General features: G+C 41.9%; 1 protein-coding gene across 1 annotated transcript in view; it reads right to left on the reverse strand.

The window, feature by feature from the left end:
* Nucleotides 1-243: 243 nt before the first annotated feature.
* LOC115037011 (chemokine-like protein TAFA-5) overlaps nt 244-21688 on the reverse strand; it is a 124209-nt gene continuing 102764 nt past the window's right edge. Inside the window, exons 3-4 of the mRNA XM_029495465.1 lie at nt 12627-12754; nt 244-700 (exon numbers count right to left, since the gene is read on the reverse strand). Coding sequence (XP_029351325.1) covers nt 692-700; nt 12627-12754 — 137 coding nt within the window. The 3' untranslated portion in view covers nt 244-691. The remainder of the gene's footprint in view (nt 701-12626; nt 12755-21688) is intronic.

A 21688-nucleotide genomic window follows, 5' to 3' on the forward strand; every position in this document is an offset into this window, starting at 1 on the left:
ACGGTACATCTGCCCCTGGATGCAGAGTCTGTCCTCTTGTGCACCATGTCTCTGTGGGGGGAGTCATTGGTCGGTGGCGACACGAGCAGCAGGTTCATAAAGTCTCTGTGGTGTCTTTGCCAGATGGTCCACTCTGTAATAATGATCATATTTGTTGTTTTGCTCTTTGGTCTATAAAAATATGGGTGGTTTACTCCAGCAGAAGGCCTATTCACAGCAGAGAGCGTTCAGTTTGTTTGTTTGTTTTTTTTTTTTTTTTTTTTTTTTTGAAGCCTCGTGATGTGGTCCGAGAAGCAGCGGGGCCTGGTCTGTAATGATCCCGTCTGTGCCCTGGAACTCCTGCTCCATGGACCATGAGGGAAATGTGACAAATCCCTCCATTCAAAGCAGTTAGCAGCTCCAAACAGAGGACTTCCAACGAGGCCAAAAACCATTCATGAGATTTCAAGGTGTCCGATCCTCCCTGGCACGAGTGGGTGCTGCTGATGTCACAGAGCAGGCAGAGAGAGCGGAGAGGAGGAGGATGCAACATGTTGACCCGACGACAGATAGCGAGAAGGAGCAGTCATAAACCTGGAGGAGCTGGTCACAGGAAATAGGAAGTGTTTTACAGTGAGTAGTTTGTCCAATGTCCAGGGGAGAGCTTACTCCCTTAGACAGTCACTCCCTGGTTTCCCCAACCTCGGCTGTGTTACGAGACCTGCGGATCAACAAGAACACAGAAAACATCAGATGAATGTTTCAGTACACAGTGACTGAAGGAAGCCCCTGATGCCAGACTCCATTTTCATTTTTGTTCAAAATGCCTGCTCTTTTCTGAAAGGCCCTCATGTCGGCGACCAATCAGATGGGGCAGGATTATATCTTAGCAACACAAAAAACAACTGGCCTATTTTTTATTTTTTTAATCCTGACAAAATATTTAGCTATTTCATAAAAACTCCACTTCACAGATATATCTCATTTTGTTTGGTGCAAACAAAAAATAATGCAGTCACTTATCTAAATTGTGATCTAATGCTCAGAGAGAAACAAATTTCATTCGCCATTGCAAACATGCTGAAAACATTGCTAAAACAGCTGTGTTTAACCAGGAAGTGGAGTCGCTAATTGCAGTAGTGGAAAAAAAAAGAAAAAAAAAAAAGTAATTTCACCAGCTTACTCACTGTCAAATCAAGTGTGTTGCGACTCAAATATTTATATTTCTTGGGTGTGTGTAACCAAAAACAAAGCGAGTCTTGTAGTGCAGGGACTGAGAAACAATTAATCTACCACAGAAAGACAAATCTGGAAGTCTCTTCACCATCTGGTCCCCGCCAGTCACACAGCCAAGTTGATAGAGACGGCGATGTCTTCCAAGACTGCTGCAGCGCCACTCAAGCTTAATTCATAGTAATGAACTCTATCATGTTTCACAGATGACAATGTCTGATGCTGTGGGAATAATAAACATCTCTATGAGCGGCGGGGTAATGTCATGGTTTTTGTTGGAGCCGGGCATGAAATGACCCAGAGGTATGGTTTAAAGCAGGGGCATGACCGTGCAAACAGCTTGACTGTGACCGCTGCCCAAAGGTGTTTAATCCCCGTGAGTGCAGCCAACCCACAATACCTCCTAGTTGGCACATTGAGATTACAACGGCACCGGATGTCGAAGCAGCCACTGAGAAAATGGAAGGAAGGACAGAATCACTGCAGAGAAACGCCGGCGCCGAAATCTCAAGTGGAATCGGATGCAAATGTATTCAAATAGATGCCAGCCATAGAGATGGTCGTGCTTTATGTAAGATACCACATAGTGTGGGTCTGCCATGGTAATTTTCTCACACTCTCTCTGTGTATCCCCCCCCCCCCCCACACACACACACACACACAATGTGGCAAATTGTTCCCAATAAATCGCACACACAAATCTCATCTCAGAGAAATGCAAGCCTTCTATTAAAAAGAGGAGCGGATGTCAGATGAATGTGAGATGAATTTGCCCTATTAATAAAATTCACAGGCCCAAGGTTATTGTTACGTTGGGTTTATCAGAAAACGACCATATTACTCTATTTTATATCTTATAACGGTGTGAGAATATTTAAAATGTTATCCTCTGGAGGGATGCACAGCGGTTGGAAATGCGACGCTGGGACTATTGAACACATGGAGAAACTTTAAGCACAGTGGCCCGGGCTGTTTAAACATGATCGGAAAGGAATTAGACTTTCGAGTGACACGGACTGCTGGAGGAATCACAGAAGCAGAAGAAGTCATGGACAGAATCTGTGTTAATGTCTAATTTGTGCATGCCTCTTTTGTTATGGAGCAAGCAGACCATCCACTCAATATATCAATATATAACCAGCAGCATTAAATCGAGGACAAGGGATAACATTTGATTTCAGGGATGTTACATAGAGCTTCCGGTCTCTGGGCAAAACCGATACACTTCCATGTACAAATGAGAATATCACAGTAGATTTGCACTGGCTGCCATGTGTGTATTTTATGTGCATTCAGGTGGAGGTGCACGCTGACACGTGTGCCGGATGGAGCTCTACAAAACTATAGTCACAGTACATATGGAGTGACTCTCCAGCTGGGAGTTAGAGGATTGAAAAAGCAAATGCATCCCTGAACATATGGCCTTGGCTTGACATTTCATCCTTGTGAACTCGTGCTGACTCCCTTCAAAATGTCACAGTGTGGTAACCCATGGTGAATGGGCTCGCATGATAGAAAATTGATTTACTTCGCTTCTCCAAACTCTTTACCAAGACATTTCTCAGGTACATGTGGCTAACTGATGTAGGATTGGATCAAGTCTTACATCTGCTCTTCCTCCACTTGCTGTGAAGAAAAAGCAAGCTGCGCCTAACATAGAACGATTTTTCGGCTAATCTGTGATTTTACAGCGCTCCTGCTTTTTGCACCAACTTACTAAACTTCTTCCTAATGCTCGTCTCTGTCCTTGCTCTTTAAGTCTCATGCGGGCGAGCACATTTCGCTTTGGATCTGAGCACGAAAGACACACAATAGCCAGCTTCATGAATATTCATACGTGAACTTGTAGGTTAGGAATGATCCACAGGTTAATAAGGAAGGGGAAATCGCTCATTACATGCTGTGTAGTTGAATAATGCCTGAAGCGGATGCTGAGATCAAAACACATGAACATGTATGCATGGGCCTCCAGACACCAAGTCCCATTCCACACTGAGAGTAAGTTCAAAGCCGCACAAAGTTATGTCATTATCAACCCCTTCATACTATATTTCTTTAGAACATCAAAGCAAACACTGTTCACTATCTGGATGCTACAATATGATCAGAAATATAATGCTCAAGAGGAAACAACAGATTTACACACAGCTGGATGTGGAAGGAATTGGAAAAAAAAAAAAAAAAGTAATATATTATTTCTAGATACAAACAGTTGACATGGTGCCCTTACAATGTAATGTAGAGATTTTATCATTTCATTCAATGTAAGTTACTGTTGCTGCATGGTTCTGCTCCAGCTCAAATAATTTGAGGGTGATATGGTGCTGTCATGCTTCATACTATATAGGAAGGGATCAAATGATCAAATCCAATCTTAAATAGCTCTCCCTGTGAGTAAACAGACAATAATCTTATATGATACACTGAGAGGATGTGACTTCATCACATGCACTGGTTGGACTGGTTGCTGTCTGGATGTGGAGGCAGAAGGATCAGATTTATTCGGGAACGTGAATGATAACGTGGGGGCATGGATGATAACAATATTGACCGGCAGGAGAGCCTGGTTTTTCAGAAACTGTATGAGACTGGGCATTTTTATGACTTTGGCCTCATCTCTTTTATTGCACTGTATGTTAAATTTACTGCATGGCTACTCTCCATTTCCTGATCACTTGCATTAATATCAGTCTGTCTGGCGCCTTGTTTTATTTGAGCGCGCTGACTCCATCTGACATCGCACTTTAAAGACAATATACAAGGCATGCCAATACAGCACAGCAAAAACAAGCTGCGAGTAAACCCGATGGGTTTTACTGGTATTGCTGCACACATGGATTTTCTGTGGTTAAATACACTCGAGGGAACTGGTGAGCTCATGGAAAAATGAGTAAGCCAAATAAAGATATCAAACAAGCAGGCAGTCGTTTAAATTGTATCTGGATTTATGTGAGTGGCTCCGTTGTGCCTCAGCTTCCTGTTGTTTGCATGTTCTGCTGTGATGCTTCTGCGGTCTAATAAAACCATAGTGAATTGAATAGGTGCAGTGCGTACCAGCTTGTGGTGATTAACCGTGAGAATGCGCGGCCACTTTTAAAAGACATTTTGATTTAATAAATGCAAAACAATGTGCTACGGTCACAGATGAAATCATTGCCTGAGGGAAATAGATCCAGATTCAGGCGCTGTACCTTGCTGCCTCCATAAGGCCTCTGGTGCTCTTGTGTTGCTTCCTGCCTTTGCGGGACCAGCGTTTGGGTGGAGTTGTTGTGAAGGTGGTGGTGGTGGTGGTGGTGGTGGTGGTGTTGGTGGTAGAAGGTGTTTGGCTGTCTGTCAAGGGGTCATCAATGCTCTCCATAGTGCAAGAGTGTCGAGGGGGACTCTTGTCGCGTCATAGTGCCTGAGGGGAGAGAGGTAGCGGGGACGGGGGAGGAGGAGAGGAAGGGAGAGGGGTGGAGGTGGTATGGTTATCAAGCTCAAAATGAGGATGCAGCGTTACTTTAAATTTTTGTTCAGCTAGATTTAGACACAGTCACATCAACACCACCACCACCATCGTCGTCATCGATTTGTCTGCCTGGGGTGTCTTGAAAATGTGCCTGTTTGGCTGTACATGAGGCTGGGTAGCTGCCCCGTGTTAAATGTCTTCGTGTGGTAAATATAGACTTGTGGGAGTAAAACAGGGTCTGGTTCTGTGTTGCAGCAGCACACATGGAGGCCTTGTGCTTTTCCACCTTTTCTATTTAGTTTTTGCTGTCACTGAGTCGTTAAGATGTGAAATAGCAATAAAATAAATCATTAATTCCCGACAAATATGTCAATAGCTATTAGATGTATTTCCATTAGTGGCTTTTTCAGAGGATGAAGCCCATTGACTGCTGACCTGTTATCCCTTTGCTTTATGCAGTCGTCAGGCATGTATATATATATATATATATATATATATATATTCACAGTGATTTCCAAGTACATAATCCTCACAATAAAGAGTAGTACAACACTAAGAGCTGCGGAATAAAGAAAGTATCTGAAAATGATCCCTTGAACTGAGAGCATCCATTAAAAGTATCATTTGCCATCTCTCCAAATTTAGCTATTTTAAACTGTCAGTCTTTCTGTGGATTAAAAAAATGTCAGCTCACTATGATAGTGGATTATATGAAAATGCAACTGTCAGTGTTGCAGTTTCTTTTTCTTTTTCGGTGTGTGTTTGTGTGTGTGTGTGTGTGCCTTCCTGAACAGATGGCACTCTGAAGATAGAAGATGAAGTTTTTCACAAGGACGGCATCAATAAACTACATTTACACTTGCATATGTGTGAGGAGACGTTTCGGTGGGTACATATGTTGTCGGCTTGTTGGAATAAACTTGCAGCTCCTCTAAACCGGTAGCCACTTATAGAGCACACAGAGGCCAGCTGGCGATCACTCCATGCTCTATAAAATCAATTATTGACAGCTCGGAAACAGCTGAAGCTGGAGCTGGGCAGTGTTGACACTTGGATGAAATACACACAGGGATGATTTCATTGGCTAGCAGAGGCTTTGGGTTTAAGCAACACTGCTTAATTAAGCAGATCGATGCCACAGTCTCTTAGGCCGTGGATAAGAACCTGAAAGGACAGGCTCTTTCATTCTCATCCCCTCTACTGTCCCAGCATCTTTCCCGGCTTCTTCCCAAAACAAAGGACTTTTCCGTGCTCAAGTGATGTGCTGACTTGGCTCCCTCTAGAAAGAACGCTGTGAGACAGAGCTAATGGTTAGCAGCGGCAGGGTCTCTTTCTCCCACCATGTGCAGGGTGGCCATGCAGCTGTCTTCTTAGTGGTGATTCTGTTGAAGCCATTGCTGGATGTGCCTGGAGGGCCCAGAGGGATCAATTACCAAAGCCGGTACCAACCCAGAACCACGGGGCGGCAGGCCTGGAGTGGGGATAAGGGACCCCATCAGGCCCAGGCTGAGATGGACCCACTGAGAGATGGTGAGGATGTGAACGAAGGGGGGTGGAGCGGGGGAGGCCTGCAGCACTTGCTTACAAACCCAAATCGAAAGAGCTTTTTCATACTCGGCCGAACACACGGTGTCACTGGCGGATGTATAAAAGCTTACAGGAAGACACAAACTGGCTTGGGGATGGTCCTGTTTACACTGCAGCCCTTTGTAGAAAAAAGGTTACGGATGAAAGCATCCTTTATCCGCAAACGCACGGATGCAGCATCGCACCCGATCACGCATGCACCTACAAGTTGTACAAAACACACCAGGTCACGTCTTCAAAGATCACGCTCACAATCAAACATTTCTTCTCTGATTCTCGCTTCACTTGCAGAGGTTCCAGGACTGTTTCTATTCAGCTGTCAACTTCTCTTTCTCTATCACTTCTCCTCGCTGAAAAAAGTCTTGATTACAGTAATTACGGTCTTTCTCGCAGTAGGTGCCACTTCTGCTCATGGCACTCTGTTCACAGCCTAAATACAGACCTAATGGAACGTATGATTAAGTCCTAGTTAGAATTTTTAGTCATTTCAGCTATGTTGTGAGCGTACCGCTGGCTGATTTCTGTTTCCTGAGAGTGATGGTGTGCAGCAATATTGCAGCTACAGTTCTCAGCAGGACCAGTACAGGTGTACTGGCTAAAGCGTGTGTTCACAATGTTAGTAACATGTCAGCCTTGGAAAAAGATCATTTTGGTCCTTCTCTGTGAACTTAACAGGCACTGAAAAGCTGAACAACAGCCACTGCCTGGTGAAACCAACGGAAAATGACTTAACGTTTTACGAGCTGTTCATCTGACTAGCTCAAATGTCCTCCTCTGTACCTCACTCACATTGCTCTTTTCTTCTCTCTCCCAGGTTTTCTATCTCTGTTTTAAATTGTTCGTCTAATCAGGCTGTCACAAAAGCTGTCAGATGACCTGAGGTGATTTCGCTTTTTCTCCTCTAATGGTGAAAGCACTCTGCCTCTTTCCTGTCAAGCTCCCTGAGTCAGCACATGTAGGGAGAGACGGCTCCTCGTGACGTTTCATCTGTCAGTCTAAAATGGTGGAGGGCACAACGCAGAGCATCCTCCTCTCTGGAGAGCAACAGCAGTAAGCCTTTCACTGAGAGAAGGAGGTATAGGAGATGACTGCTGAGACTACATATTTCTTTGCTGAAAGGTAGCTCTGACAGCATCTGACCGTGGTAACCGACAAAATGTACATCAAAAGAGAGTATAGTGCTTTAGGAGTGTGAAACTTCTTGCTGCAAAGTGGATCTTTACCTAACACGTTTTTTGACATCACCTTACCGGGCAGCATGGCGGCATAGTGGTTAGTGCGGGCTCGGTTTCCCGGCCTGGGGCCTTTCTGTGGGGAGTTTACAGGTTCCGCTGCGTGCGTTTCCTCCCACCGTGCAAAGACATCGTGTCTGGGTTAATTGGTGACTCAGGGATCGGCTCCAGCAGATGAATGAATGAATGTGACCTTACTAGGTACAGTGGTGTACAATACTGTCAACACAATATGAGTATTCCTCATGTATTTCATTCATTCATTCATTCATCTGCTACCGATTATCCATTACTGGGTCATAGAGGTTGCGCAAGCCAATCCCAACTCACTGTGGGCGAGGGTGGGTTACACCTTGGACAAGTTGCCAGTCCATCGCAGGGCCAGCACACAGAGACGGACAGAGACAAACAACCACTCACACTCAGACACACAGACAGTTTAGTCACCAACCAACCAGAACATTCATGGTGGGATCATCTTTGGACGGTGGGAGGAAACCCATGCAAACCCATTCTTATTGTGGGGCAACAGCGCTAACCACTATGCCGCTGTGCTGCCCGAGTAGGAAACTCTTGACTTAAAATTTCTATTCTCGTTGGTGAAGAAAAAAGAAACATTACATGTGCAAATGCAGGCTATGCTTCTCTGTTAACGGCGACAGCTCTAAACCATCCTCTGCACTTCATAAATAAAATATCAAATAAAATGTAAAGCTCTATGACTACCTCACTCTTTCACATTAACTCCCTAAGGACATCAACTTCTCAACATCAGTTTAAAACACAAAGTTACAACCATGCCAGCAACCTGGGGTCCTGTACTGTAGCTGATGATTCAATGGTGATTCGTGCTGTCTTGTAAATATAAAATCTTGTAAAATGTACTTAAAGATCTACTTGAGGACTACATACAATCCTTTATAATGTGTTAAAAGTTGGCACTCTAAAACCCTAAACCGTTTTTAAGGGCTTTTGAATTGATTGCTATTTCTAATATATGTTTTTTTAAAAACCTCAAGTACTCCCTGGAGTGCTCTCAAGTACCCCCCTACAGTATGAACAAAGAAGAACGTGGGCACAGGTAGATTTGCTTTAATATCTGTGTTTCATGTTTCTAAACTACTTTTCTAGTTAAAAGGCCAAAACAAACCTTAAAATAGCGAATGACAAAAACTCTTGCCTTGGGCATGCTAACGCTTGTTTATTTATTTATTTTATTTTATTTTTTTTTTTTTGGGGGGGGTGGTATTTCTGTAATCATCATTTTTATGTCCTTATAGGTTGTCACAAGTCACAGACTTTGGCAGATTCTAAGTATTCTAGTAAAACAGACGTAATATAGTTGGATATCCATGTGCATTTTATTAATGCTGTTAAGTTAACCCAAAGAGCTCATCAGGTGTCCTATAACTTTATTTGATTCAACTGAGGAATTGCATTTTCTTTTCGAGGAGAAATTTGTCCCTGTATCTGCAAGACCCTTTAAAAAAAATATTTACTAAAGGTTTACAAGTGCACCTTTATTTTTTAAGTGTCCTTTTCAAAGCCGCTAGTAAAAGTAACCTCGTTCAAAATGTCACTGTCATCCATAAGCAATGTACATATCAATCTTTATGTGTTTCTTCAAGCGTCTGCATTAGAAAAAAAATCTATATGGTGCTTTTTTATTGACAGGAACAGCATGTACTCTTCAAAGCAGGGTCAGCGTAAGATAAATGCATGGGGGTGGGGGGGGGGCATAGCGGAGGGGGGAATAAATTGAAAGGCAGGAATGGTTTGAAAGGAGAGAAAGGAGAAAAAGAAACTCGGACACAAGCAGAGGAAGAGAAGCATGTGAGGAAGTTATTTTTAAGAAGCCTGCCTTGCAACTCACACAGAGCTGACTAAAGGTCGGCGGTGTCATTCTGAACATCAATCTACATCTGTTTGAAAGAGGAAAAACAATCTCTCAAACATTTGACCAATACACGCAAACCACCTTTTGACATTTGTCGAAAATAGCCCTTTATGGGGCTGTGGGACTGAGTCAGATTGACCTGCCTTAGCCAAATGCCCCAAGGGCTATGTCTGTTTGTCTGCATTGATGTTTTCGCACAAACACCTGACAGGCAGGCCGGACATGCTCACTGGACTGTGTGCATCCAACAGTCATCCCTCGGCAATACCGGGTTGGCGGCAGTTTGGGTTTAACCTTGATGGGCCTTAGGGAAACGACCATTTGTTTAAAGTCACCCAGAGGGAGACGGAGGAGTAAATTGTTTGTTTTGTTTTTTGCTTAAGATTCCCCCTTGGGTCTCCAGATAACAAGGGTTTATTTAACTCTCTCTTTTTTTTTTTTTGGAGAATCAGCTTTAATCTTTAAAGCATTTTAGGCAATTTTACGTAACATACAAAGTATTTAAATAGTGTCGTAAATCTTCCCCGACTTGCCGCGATTCGAGTCCATCCATCAGGGCAGATTAATATTTTTGGAAGAATTTTAAACAATGACCCCAAGTCTGCTTGTTGCCAGTGATTATAATCCTTGACAGTGAAAGCTGCAAACACACACACACACACACCGGACTGGCACAGATGAGCGCACATAGCTGTCCAGCCATTTGACTAGCTGTCACCAAGCTTAAAGTAGCCAATGAAGCAAGCAAGAAATACCTGTCATATCCTACATATTGTCAGCGTAAGCCGATGAGAGGTACCTTGACTGACATCCTGAAAAGGGTATGAAGTGCATATGTAGGCTGGGCAGCAACAGAGCTTCAAAATTATCAATATGCAAACAGTTGAAAGCACACACCAACAGACATTAGTGAGAGCATGTTAACATACAGTTAAAAATCCACCCACACTGGATCTATTGGCCTTCAAAAGACAGTGGCCATCATATTTACATATTTAGCCTCCTCCAGCAGACACGCACCAGCTCTATAATCTGTCAGACATAATAAATGATCCAGCTATATGTTACCTTTGAACGACTGCCTTGTCTGTGCGCGGTGCTATCTGCCTGACCAGACCACAAATTACATTGTAGGTGGAACAAGTAACAGCTGTCACCACAGTGTCCATGACCAGGGTGGTGCCAGGGTGCGGTCGGACATGCAGGACTCACAGGACAGAGAGCACAGGGTCACAAGCTGACGGATAGCTAGGACCGTGCAGTCAGTGTGTGCGTCTGCTACGTATGTGCGTTTGTCTTTCAGCAGGAAGGCATAAACAAGTTAGTCAGATGATGACTAAATCATGAGAGATGCATTAATGATGCCCCACCGGTCCTCAGCGTTCACCCATTGACATTCAGAGATAGGGCAGCTGCGTTGAGTTTGTGTGCGTGTGTATGTGTGTTGCGTAACATGTTTTCTATCCGAGAACTCTAATTGCTACAGTATAGACTTGGCATACAGGCATGGGCAGCAATTGTGTTTATGTCTCTTGCAAAGCAAGCTATGGGGTGAAAGGAGTGGGAGGTTGTAAGGAAGTATGAGGGTGAGGGTGTGTGTGTGTGTCTGTGCGTTTTGGAGTCGGGGCTGAAGTGGTGAGGAGGAGGCTCAAAGTGCTGAAGACAGGGCATGGAGGATGAGCAAGTGAATGGGCGGCATCTTCGCGAAAACAAGCAGCGGCTCCCCATCTGCTGCCATCATTAACATTAAGAGCCTCCCTAATGCTAGCTAATTGCCGGTGATGAGGACGTAAACAAACCGTACAGAGTTTGTGGAGATGAGCCGAAGACAAGGGGAGTGGGGCGAGGAACATTTTCAGGGGATTGTGAAACGCCGTCGTCACTGTGCTTGCGGCTGATGGCGTGCGAGCTGGCCCGATGGACGGTAATATGCGAAGAGTTGGAGATGGTTCTTCGAAGTGCAATCCTGAACTTAAATGACCAAACGAATTTAAATTTCTCGGCCAAAGGACAAAGTATAGCACATTAAATTTAAATTCTCCCACTAAAGTGTTCAAAACTCTGCAGCTATTCGCAGCTCTGTGTCGAGTTTTAGCGTATATCAGCATACTTTTCAGTCGCAGCAGTGAAAGAACTAATTGAGTGACTATCGGATTACATTAATTCAGGTGGCCTGAAATAAGAAGTGCAATTGAAGCTTGTGTTGCTTTGAATTCTGTCTGCTGTGTGAAAAAAGGAAAACTATATAGCTTGACAGTTTGCAAGGGCTGTGTTCACAGCTTATTCTATGTCCAAAAATCAGCTTGTCCTGCCTCAATCCGAAAAAAAAAAAAAAAAGAAAAAAAAAAAAAACTGATTTAATTTCATACTAAATGTGAACTGGCTGCAACTCAGCAGAATGGGACCATGAGCAGATTCTGACACACGCATTTGTCTAAATGCTGCATCCCTCCATTAACAGTGCGTGCTAACTGGACTGTAATAGCCACCACAAGAGAAGAGTCGTAAAGCCATCAATCTGGTCCCGTTTATGCCAGCCCATAAATATCTACCTTTGACTCCGCTAGTGTTCGCCACCATTAGAAACTGGTCATACTGATGTGACTTCGGCTGCAGCAGAAAACCCCCTGAGTAGAGGGGTCATAATCTTAATTAATTTGTGAGAGGCAGAGTGCTTTTTTTTATTTTTTTAAATCTATAGGTAGTTTGGACTATCAGCATATGGAGGATTTCCAATCATTTTGTTGCGTGTACATTACATCGAGAAAAACAACATCTCAGTTATAAGTTCAGCTGCTTCGCTTTATAAGCCTGACCTGATTTTTTATTTTTATTTTTTTTTCACCCTTCAAGTACATCCTCTTAAACATCATATAATTCAATTCTATGTTTATTTTGAATCAAATAGTCGGATACTGTCTGTAAATCAGAGCTTTCTGTGGAATGCAATCCACAAAAAAAAAAAAAAGATACTTTGCAATAACTCAGTTTATGGAAATGGCCACTTACCAGTTATGTTTGGCAAGAAAAACAGTTAAATCATTTGTTTAATGTAGAAAAATTTCATAAAACGTGCCATTAGCCTCGATTTATTCCACAGTTGATTTTCTGTGCAAATGCTTCATTTCCAGCCCTTACAGTCACGTTGCTCCAAGGTGCCACCGGTGCAGTAGCTGGGCACATTTTGCACCCACCTACTGGTTTGCATTACCTGGGCAGGGGAGGAGGCTAAAAGAGGACCTGAACTCACCGTGGTGGTTTTGACTCGGCCTCCGGGCTGTGTACAAGTCCAGCCAGATTTATTGACTAACAGGTCACAACCTTCGTCCTCCAAACATGGCACCATCTCACACCACTGTTTTTTCCGAACAATACCAGCTGCAGAGGACAGAGAAGGAGAGAGGAAGACAGGAAACATTAGAAAGCTGGGAGGGGGTGGTATAAAAAATAAACAGATGAAGAGGAACGATAGAGGGAGGTGAATGTAGAGATTTGACGATTAAAATGGAGAGAGTGGGTTGAGGGATGACAGATGGGGGAAGACAGATATGGGCAAAGATATAAACCAATGGAAAAATGATGGAAAAGGTGAGCTGTGGGGAAAATGTGGAGGGATTTATATAAATGGAGTGAAAAAGATGGAGAAATGCAGAAGGGCGGACTGGAAGAGAGATGAGCAAGTAGATGAAGAGCAATGAAGTAAAGAGACGAGCGAGAGATACATGAGCAAGAGATGACAGAGAGAAATGGGGAAAAGATTGAGAGAATCAGACAGATGGAGGAAACTGTGATCAGTCAGGTAAATAAGATAAAACAACACAAATGATATTGAGCAGGTTTAAAGCTGGCAACATTTCAAACAGGATGAAATATGTTGTACACGCTTTGCATGAGATTCCATCTGAGACAAAAAAATAAAAAAATAAAAGAAAGGATAGTACAATTTTAACACCTGTGACAGTTAATGAATTGCAAAGATTTTGTCATCATACATTCTGGGATCGGAACTTTCTTGAGCTCCAACTTTGTTTCAACCTGTTCAGTTAGAAAGAAAATCATTTCCCAGGAAAGCCTCCAGCGTGAGCCTGTTGCAGCTGCAATGCGGTCATTTTTTTTCTTTCCTTCCTCCTTTCACTTTTTTTGTGCATTTCTTTCCCTGCAGTTTGACCAAAAAGATGTCACCACTATTGCTGCATATGATTTTGTTTGTGTTGCACACATCAGTTGTTGGTATGGTTAGGATGCATACTGCCCCGTCACGCCTAAAGAAGCGTTGGCGCACTGAGCTGACGAAGAATTTCAACCAATCAAATGGACAAAACCGGTGCCTTTTGCTGGAAATGCTGCAGTTTCATTTTTTGTCAAATAGCCAGCCTTAATACATTTGTTCTATATATAAGTGTAAAATAGTAACTCTGGAAAGAAAGCCCCCACTTTTGGATAAATAATCTCACACTCTGTAAGCCTCAGCACTGTACTGCATCTGAAGTCATCTTCACTATTGACATGTCAAAGTTTGCAGAGAAATTAAATGGTTTCATGCATTTTCCAGAAGATAAAAAATGAAAGTGAAATGAAAGTTTCTTTTTTATTCTTTTTTTTCTGCCCAGATCAGTGGCCTCTATGTCTCGATGGAAAGAATGTAGAATAGCAAAGCTAATGAATGATTTTTGCAAAATGTACATACATAACTAAACACATAAAAGGAAACTTCCAAAGACTAATAAAGTTATACATCATCTATGAGTCTGTTCTTTTGTATAGTATTTCTTTTCTATTCGCTGTATTAGGACATAGCTGCAATGAATCTGACTTAGCTTTTTATCTTCACATGAGGAGCTTAGAGTAAAAAGTCAGACAAAAAAAAAACAAAAAAACAAAACATTACTTTAAACCTGAGCCTTTTGAAAGGCTGCCAGTTCTATTACGTCACCTACAAGTTTGTTATGTAGTTGTAGTTGCCACTTTCCACGAAAATTATAATTGTAATATTGGTAACGGTTTATTAAAATGAAAGCTGCTGAAAAATATAAAGAAAGAGGGAAAAAGTGGATGGATGTATCCTTGTGTAACTGAAGTAATGGGGGGCCTTCGATGAAATAAGACACCTGTCTAAAGATAAGACGTCTAATCAAGGCTCTTTGTAATTCAGGTTGGCTCAGTCTCCATGACTCTATAAAAACCAAGCAATCACAGGAATATATACATTAGTGACAGAAAAGACTAAGGACCGAGGATGAAGACAAAGTGGAGGATATGCATATCTAGATAACACTCAAACAGTTCAGAATGCAGGCAAGAAAAAGGAAGAATTTATGCTTATATTCATATGCATTTATGGATGGAAAATAGTATTCTTTAATGGATAACAGCGAAACCTGGAATGAATTACAGGGCATACATAGATCATGTTCTTCCACTATGGCATCCATGGCATGGTGGCTCTGTTATAAAACATGCAGGGAGTGTGCGCTCCTCCATATCCATAAATTTCTTCTGAGGGCACCTTCAGTGGCTGTCATAACCTCACACGCTGATCATCAGCAAGTACTGTACCCAATGCTAATGTCTGTTCAACATAAACAATATCTATATATCAATCTATCAATGAAATATGTATCCCTTCTCGAGAAGTGCATGGCCAAATACTAAAGGTACTATCAACACTATGTCAGTAAAGGTTGACTTACTTGGCACTAGCGTATTTTGCCCCGAGGCTACCTGCACCAGACAACTACACTTTGTGTAACTGGAATATTTTCACTGTGAGGACAAAGTTACATGTGGAGAATGATACAATTTGGAATTAGAAAAAAAAAAAAAAGAAAAAAGAAAAAACAAAGCACAAAGGAAAAAGAAGAAGAAAAAAATAAAAAAGCCTCATTGTTCTTTCGGAGCAGATTTGCAACACAGGTTTGGCACAGGGCTCCACTAGCATACATAACTCAGCTCCCCTGCCAGTTCCTGACAGATACATTTTAAATGAGTCTGGCCTCTATCTATTTGAATCTGACAACGCTTGTTACTTTCACATACCAGCAATTTCTCTCAAGCTCTCTTTTTTTCATTCCCCGTGTAACTACCTCTGGAACTTCTTGTGACACAACCATTAATTGGACTTTGACAAAAGATTGCTGCCATTCTCATTGCCCCAAATTTTCACCCTGCCTTTCTGTGGAAGACCTTTTGCAAGAGCTACAAAATCATTTGGTTTCAGCTACGGTTAGATGACTTACAGACTAATTTATTTCAACCATATACTGGCCTTAACACCTTCTTGTCCTTACAGGTATTCCTCAGGGATGTGTTCTAGCTCCCTTTCTGTTCTATATATAGACAAATGATGTGCATAGTAGCAGCACTGCCCTCTCACTCATTGTTTTGTGCTCATAATGTTACGCTAGTTTGCAGTGAAGAGCAAAAATCCAAGTGTTAGGACACTGAAACCATTGCCATATAGCAGTATGGCCCATGGCTAAACCCCAAAGAATATTAGATGAGGCCATCAATGTGAGTCTCTTTTGTGAACACAATATGAAGCTGTATTTTCGTGCATACTCTTAGCTGAAAGATGAAAATTCTGCAAACAGACATTCAGCTGAGTCTGAATTTCCCAAAAGCGACTGTCATTTCTTGGGCGTGTCATGTTAGCTATACCTTTCTTTTAATAGCATCGAGCACTCCTAAGAGGACGCACTGATACACACTCCAGGTTTGCAGTGATTCCACTCAGCTGTATTAAAAACAGACGCCGACGTTCAGTTAGACACTTCCGTCTAAGTTCAAGAATTGATCTATTTCAGTCACTGTAAGCATTTTTTATCAAATGTCTTTTACAAACTCCCCACACCAATTTATTTTTTACCTATTTGTATTACAGAAGGGCACAAGCGCCACTTTATGTGTATCTAAAGGAGAAGAGTGTGTTCTAAATCATTGTGTGTGCCCAGCACTATTAGTGTAGTGGTAATTGTGCTCACGGAGAGGTGGTGAAGCAGGCTTTGTACTGTAGGTGGAAAAGTTTACCATGCCAAGGCCTGTCTGTGCTCTCAAGATTTTTTTTCCCGCCGCTTTCTTTTGCAGTTTAATCCATCACTGCTAATTTATTTAATTAAAACTGTCAGCGAGGTCTCTTATATAACTCACTAACAGGCTTTGTTTCGCTTTTGAATTACCATTCACAGGGTCACCCTCCGTTGATGTAGATATACAACACCATCTGGCAAATGATAGTAATGAGTGATTGAATGTTGCAAGCATGTGAAGAGAGACAGGGACAACTATAAGGCAACTCAATAAGTCATGACAATTGAGACAATCGTGCCAGATGAATGACATACAATTTAAAAATGAAACCGCACAAGGGTCTAGCTTGACGGAGCAGATTTTCAGTTGATTCAAGGGATCATTAATGGACTTTAACGCTGCTGACAACTTAAATTGTCACAACAATGTGAGGCTCCTCTGATCAATATTTTCAATCTTGCCATAGATCAAATGTGCGGAACGGGAGAAAGTTTCACTTGTGGTGATGAACCCGTTAACTGATCATTACCAAACCCTGCAGTTTTCATGGAGTGTTTCAGTGTCTTTGAGCTCACCGTTTTGATTTTTACTGTGAAGGTTTGGTTTGCCCTCAGTGCTTTCATCAGCGTCGTTTCCAGCCCCAGCAAGCAGTTGCTTTCAGGAACTAAGCACTGATGAAGCCATTGTGCACAGTTGGCACCAAACAACCGACAAAGTGGTCTAATGGAGCATTTAGAAAGTAAAAAGTTTGCCCTGAGGGAAAACAGAACTAAACAAGTCCACCTACTGGACTTAAATAAATCAGGTGACAGGAAACACAACTCCAAATCAAAGCTAATGTTGCTTTCTGTTGGGTGGATATGTAACTCATGGAAACGTTACATAAAAACTTTACTGGATCAAAATATGTCAACAGGCCTTTTCATTTTATTTTATTAAAAATACTATCACTGCCAAGATTGATTTGGTCATGTTAGAAACGGAATTCTTGGCATTTTCCTCCATCGCTCACCACTTGACGCTGCTCCAAACAGATTGGAGCTTCCTGCTTTGTGGGTGATATCAGCTGCACTACAGTGCTCATTCACAATGGTTTCAAAGTGTTCCAACAATGACCCAGTTTCATGTTAATATTGTATGAAAGAGTTAAAATCCAAAGACACTTCTCAAACGACTACGGGATATTACACATCTCTGTGTCTATCTGTGTGCTCTGCTGTCGTAAACCCCTATATTTTACTTCAATTATAAATAAATGACATCGCTAACAATGAATAAAGCCAGACAGAAATGGATTGACGATGAATATTTGAAGGAGCAGTTTGACATTTTCGGGAGTTTTTCTTTTCTCTTTACTTTTCCTTTGAGTCCTCGGTCACCTCGGTGATATCATTAATGTTTCTGACCTTTGTGGCTAAGCGTCGAGAAGATATTAGTTTAGGTTAGAGCAATGATGAAAGATGAAAACAGGTGGTTAGCTTCACTTTGAGGATGTAAAACCCACCGACAACAATGTGGGGATTTTTCATCTTCGGTCAAACTTACAGTTCTCATCTGCAAATGTACTAATCCTACTAAGACCGCCCTCCTCCGTCTCTGATTGGCCTGGCATGGTGTGCAAATCTCCGTACTGACTGGGTGTGGTAATAATGTCTAAACTCTTAACTTTCACGGTCAATTGCCTCGTACATATCTTTTATTTTAATGTGTCTTGAATAGTGATGAATGAATGTTTAAAGCAATGCTGAAAGATGCCAGCAGTTGGGAGGAACATAAACCCCCCCCCCCCCCCCCCCCCCCCCTCCTCCCCCCATAGAGGCAGCCGAGCCAAACACAGCCTCTTTGTGTATACTGACAGGATTTATCAGCACTCCACTGGCTCCCACCAAGCCAGGGGGTCAACGTCAACTACTCATGCTATTCCATTATTGCGTGATATGTTTTTGCTGCAACAAGCACAAGGTCTCTGACATCACACACAAAGTCAGTTGTATGCTTGTTTATTTCAGCTCACAATCCAAGCGAAACGTAGCCCATCCACAGTTGAGTCAAGCGAAGCCTACCTCCTCAAAGTGGAGATGACATGAAGCGCATATGCCAGCCAATCAGAGATAGAGAAGGGCTGGTCCTGGCCTGACCATAGTAGGTTTCCTAAAATTCGCCACCCTTTACACAACACTAAGATAAGCAGCTTCTCGTTCCTGCTGCATGATAAATGCACAGAAAGCAAGCATCTCTTCAGCGTCTCATTGAGAAAATCTGCTACATGTCCAACTATTTTCATAATATCTTTTTGGGCTTAACAGGTCTTGAATCAAATCAAAATCCCATTTTGTGCAAGATAGAAAAATTCTGAACTGGGACTAACTGCCACAGTGTGAAGATTGCTTATTAAACCTGATTCAACATATAATAAAGTCACAGCCTGTATCTTCTCCACCAAAACAATTCAACCTGCTGTATTCTCATCACTTCTTTTTTCATCTTCATTTTTGTTTGTTTATATTGCATTGATGTTACGGCCGCAGATAGCATGGGTGAAAATGCAGCAGCCTATACGTTGAATTTCGAGATAAACTAAAAATAAAAAAAGAATGTTGGCTGAGGAGAAATGTGGACAATCTTTTATTTTATTTTATTTTATTGTTTTTGCAAAAAGGGTGACAAGTTCAATCGCAGTGATATATTTTATGACCGGTCACAAACTGTGAAGATACAAAGTTAGGATCCAGCTTTTATCCATCACATTTGGATTCACGCCACTAAGTAAATTCATCTCCAGGCAGCATCTTGGCTGATAGCGACAATATATGTTACCATTCAACCCTATAATGGCTGTGCCGGTCTGAGGACAATGGCCTCGTGAAACGTGTAAGGCTCAGTGTTGATATGATGTAAAAATCATCCCTTCCACGTCCACACACTCATACATACCGACAGCCAGGCACAGGCAGAAATGAACACACACAGACACAGCAGGGTGATGATATACATGGGAAGGTATCAGCTATGGTTTCATCAGCAGGAGATAAGGTGCAGAGAGGGAGAGAACATTAACACATCCTCCAAACTTATCTTCCCACCAAATGCTAGATCACACTCATGTCAACAGCCAGCATCTTGGCCTAATAAATTCTGTCTAATGCCACGCCAAGCCTGACATGGAAGGAGAAAAATGGGCTTCTGTGTGTGTGTGTGTTTGAGAGCGAGAGAATACACAAAGGAGGAAGAAAACAGAGAAGAGTGTGTGAAAACAGATACAAAGAAAGAAAGCGGACCTACAGACAGATCTGATCTATTGCAATAAATGCAGTGTAGCCCTGTCCAAGAGATTCTGCTAAGATAATAATATTGGCTGAGATAATTACACTGTACAGATCAGATATGGCCTGGGCAGGTAGCTGAATCAGCAGTATGTCAATGGGTTCCTGATGTTGGACAGTAGATATGACTGGACTACAGATTCACTTAAGGAATTCAGCCTTTTAGGCACAAAAGCGAAAACATGTATTCAAACATTTATCACTCCTGGTGGCAAAGCCCAATAATCTGGGCTCTATACAGCCTCAGTGCCCTCGCTTCCCTTTTTCATAGATCTATTACCAAACCTGTAAAAATAAAATGCATCTAACTGGAATAGGTGTAAGAAGGAAAGCATCAATTTAAAAAAAAAAACAAACAAACAAAAAAAAAATTTAAATTCGTTTTCAACAACAGTTTGTCCAGTCTGTTGCAAAATTAGAAACTTAAAGACACCGTTCAAACTAACTCAGTACTCATTTTGAACAAGTGAGACAGTAAAACTGTAAAACTTATCAAACTGTCGTACTAAAGGAAAGTTAGCATGGAAATAAAATAGTATGATAATGTATAATAGTTGGAATAAAATAACACATTACTTGGAATTTACTCATTTTTAAAAATGCAGCTTCACTTTTACTGACGAGTTGACTATTATAATGTTAGCTAACGGGCCACATTTGGATGTCAACAATAAAATATGTTGAAGCGCTGACAGGTGGTGCTGTATTCACAAGAAATTTGACCCTGACGACAGCAGATTCATTCATTCGCAAATGTGTTGATAATATTTCATAATATTTGAATATTTAAAATAAAAGAAAACTTTGGGGGCCCCTGGGGAATCCAGTATTTGCCTCAATCCAAAGCACCTCAATGTACCAGAGGTAATAATCACACACATCCTGTTATGCTCATATTTATAGATTTCCTCATTCACGACAATAAACCTTTCGCAAGATGGAGCTCAAACTACATAAAAAACTCAGACAGAAGGATTTATATGCAATTTAGCAATCTGCTGGTACTTTTGGCCACCTTCAGCCCTGCAACTCTGTGAGGTTTGCTGTACTGCCCGGGCCTCCCTGTGCCTGATAATGACGAGTCAAATGGCCGATTAAGCATATTTACTGTCTTCATTTCACAAAGGAATGCAATGAATCCGCCAGAATTTTCTCCCTGCGCACAGAATTATCATCTTTTGAACATGAAAGTATGTGAACATATTCACGCACCAAAAAAAGCATAATCTCAGTTATTGGTTGGCTTCACTGGGAGTGATATGGTAATTTGAGATCGCTATGAACTGTACTTAAATTGTATGAAGTAGGAATTTGGCTGCACTTATAAGAGGTATGACGTGCATGTGTGTAGCCAGCGTTTGCACTGTGGACACTCCTCAGGGGTAGAGACACACACGCACACTCATGCAGCCTAATCTCTGCGCTGACATGTAGCGCAACAAAGAGAAACAAAAGGCAGCTTGAAAAGCCCAAACGAGTGCCATTAACTCGGAGATTTGCTTTCATCACAGAAATCCCCTCCGATGTCTTCTTCTACAGTGGATCTGCTATGTGGATAATTAACTGTACTAACTGACCTGATATATCCTAAATCTGAAAAGTGTCTAGTAGGAATTAAAAGGTAGAGCAGTGGAATCTGCGAGGAAAAAAAAAACCCATGCAAAGAAATAAATCCCTGTGCTTTGTAATTAGCTCTATCCCCTCTTCTAAACGTGCACCTCATCTCCGACACTAATTTCCCTTTCTGGACTTTCATGTCTGTCTTCTATTTCTTCTGCCTTCATCTAATTTTTCCTATCCATACTTGTTCCTTTCCAGTCTATTGCCTTGCCTGATATTCATAAGATTATTCCACCCGTTTGGCGGCCCTGATGAGCACTAAAAGCTGTCGAGGTCCTTAAAAAGAGTTGTTTCTTTTTTTTTTTTTTGGTGACGTGAATTTGTGTCCCAAATAGCTCCTCTG

The sequence above is a fragment of the Echeneis naucrates genome, chromosome 23, assembly GCF_900963305.1.
Source record: "Echeneis naucrates chromosome 23, fEcheNa1.1, whole genome shotgun sequence".
Classification (NCBI taxonomy): domain Eukaryota; kingdom Metazoa; phylum Chordata; class Actinopteri; order Carangiformes; family Echeneidae; genus Echeneis; species Echeneis naucrates.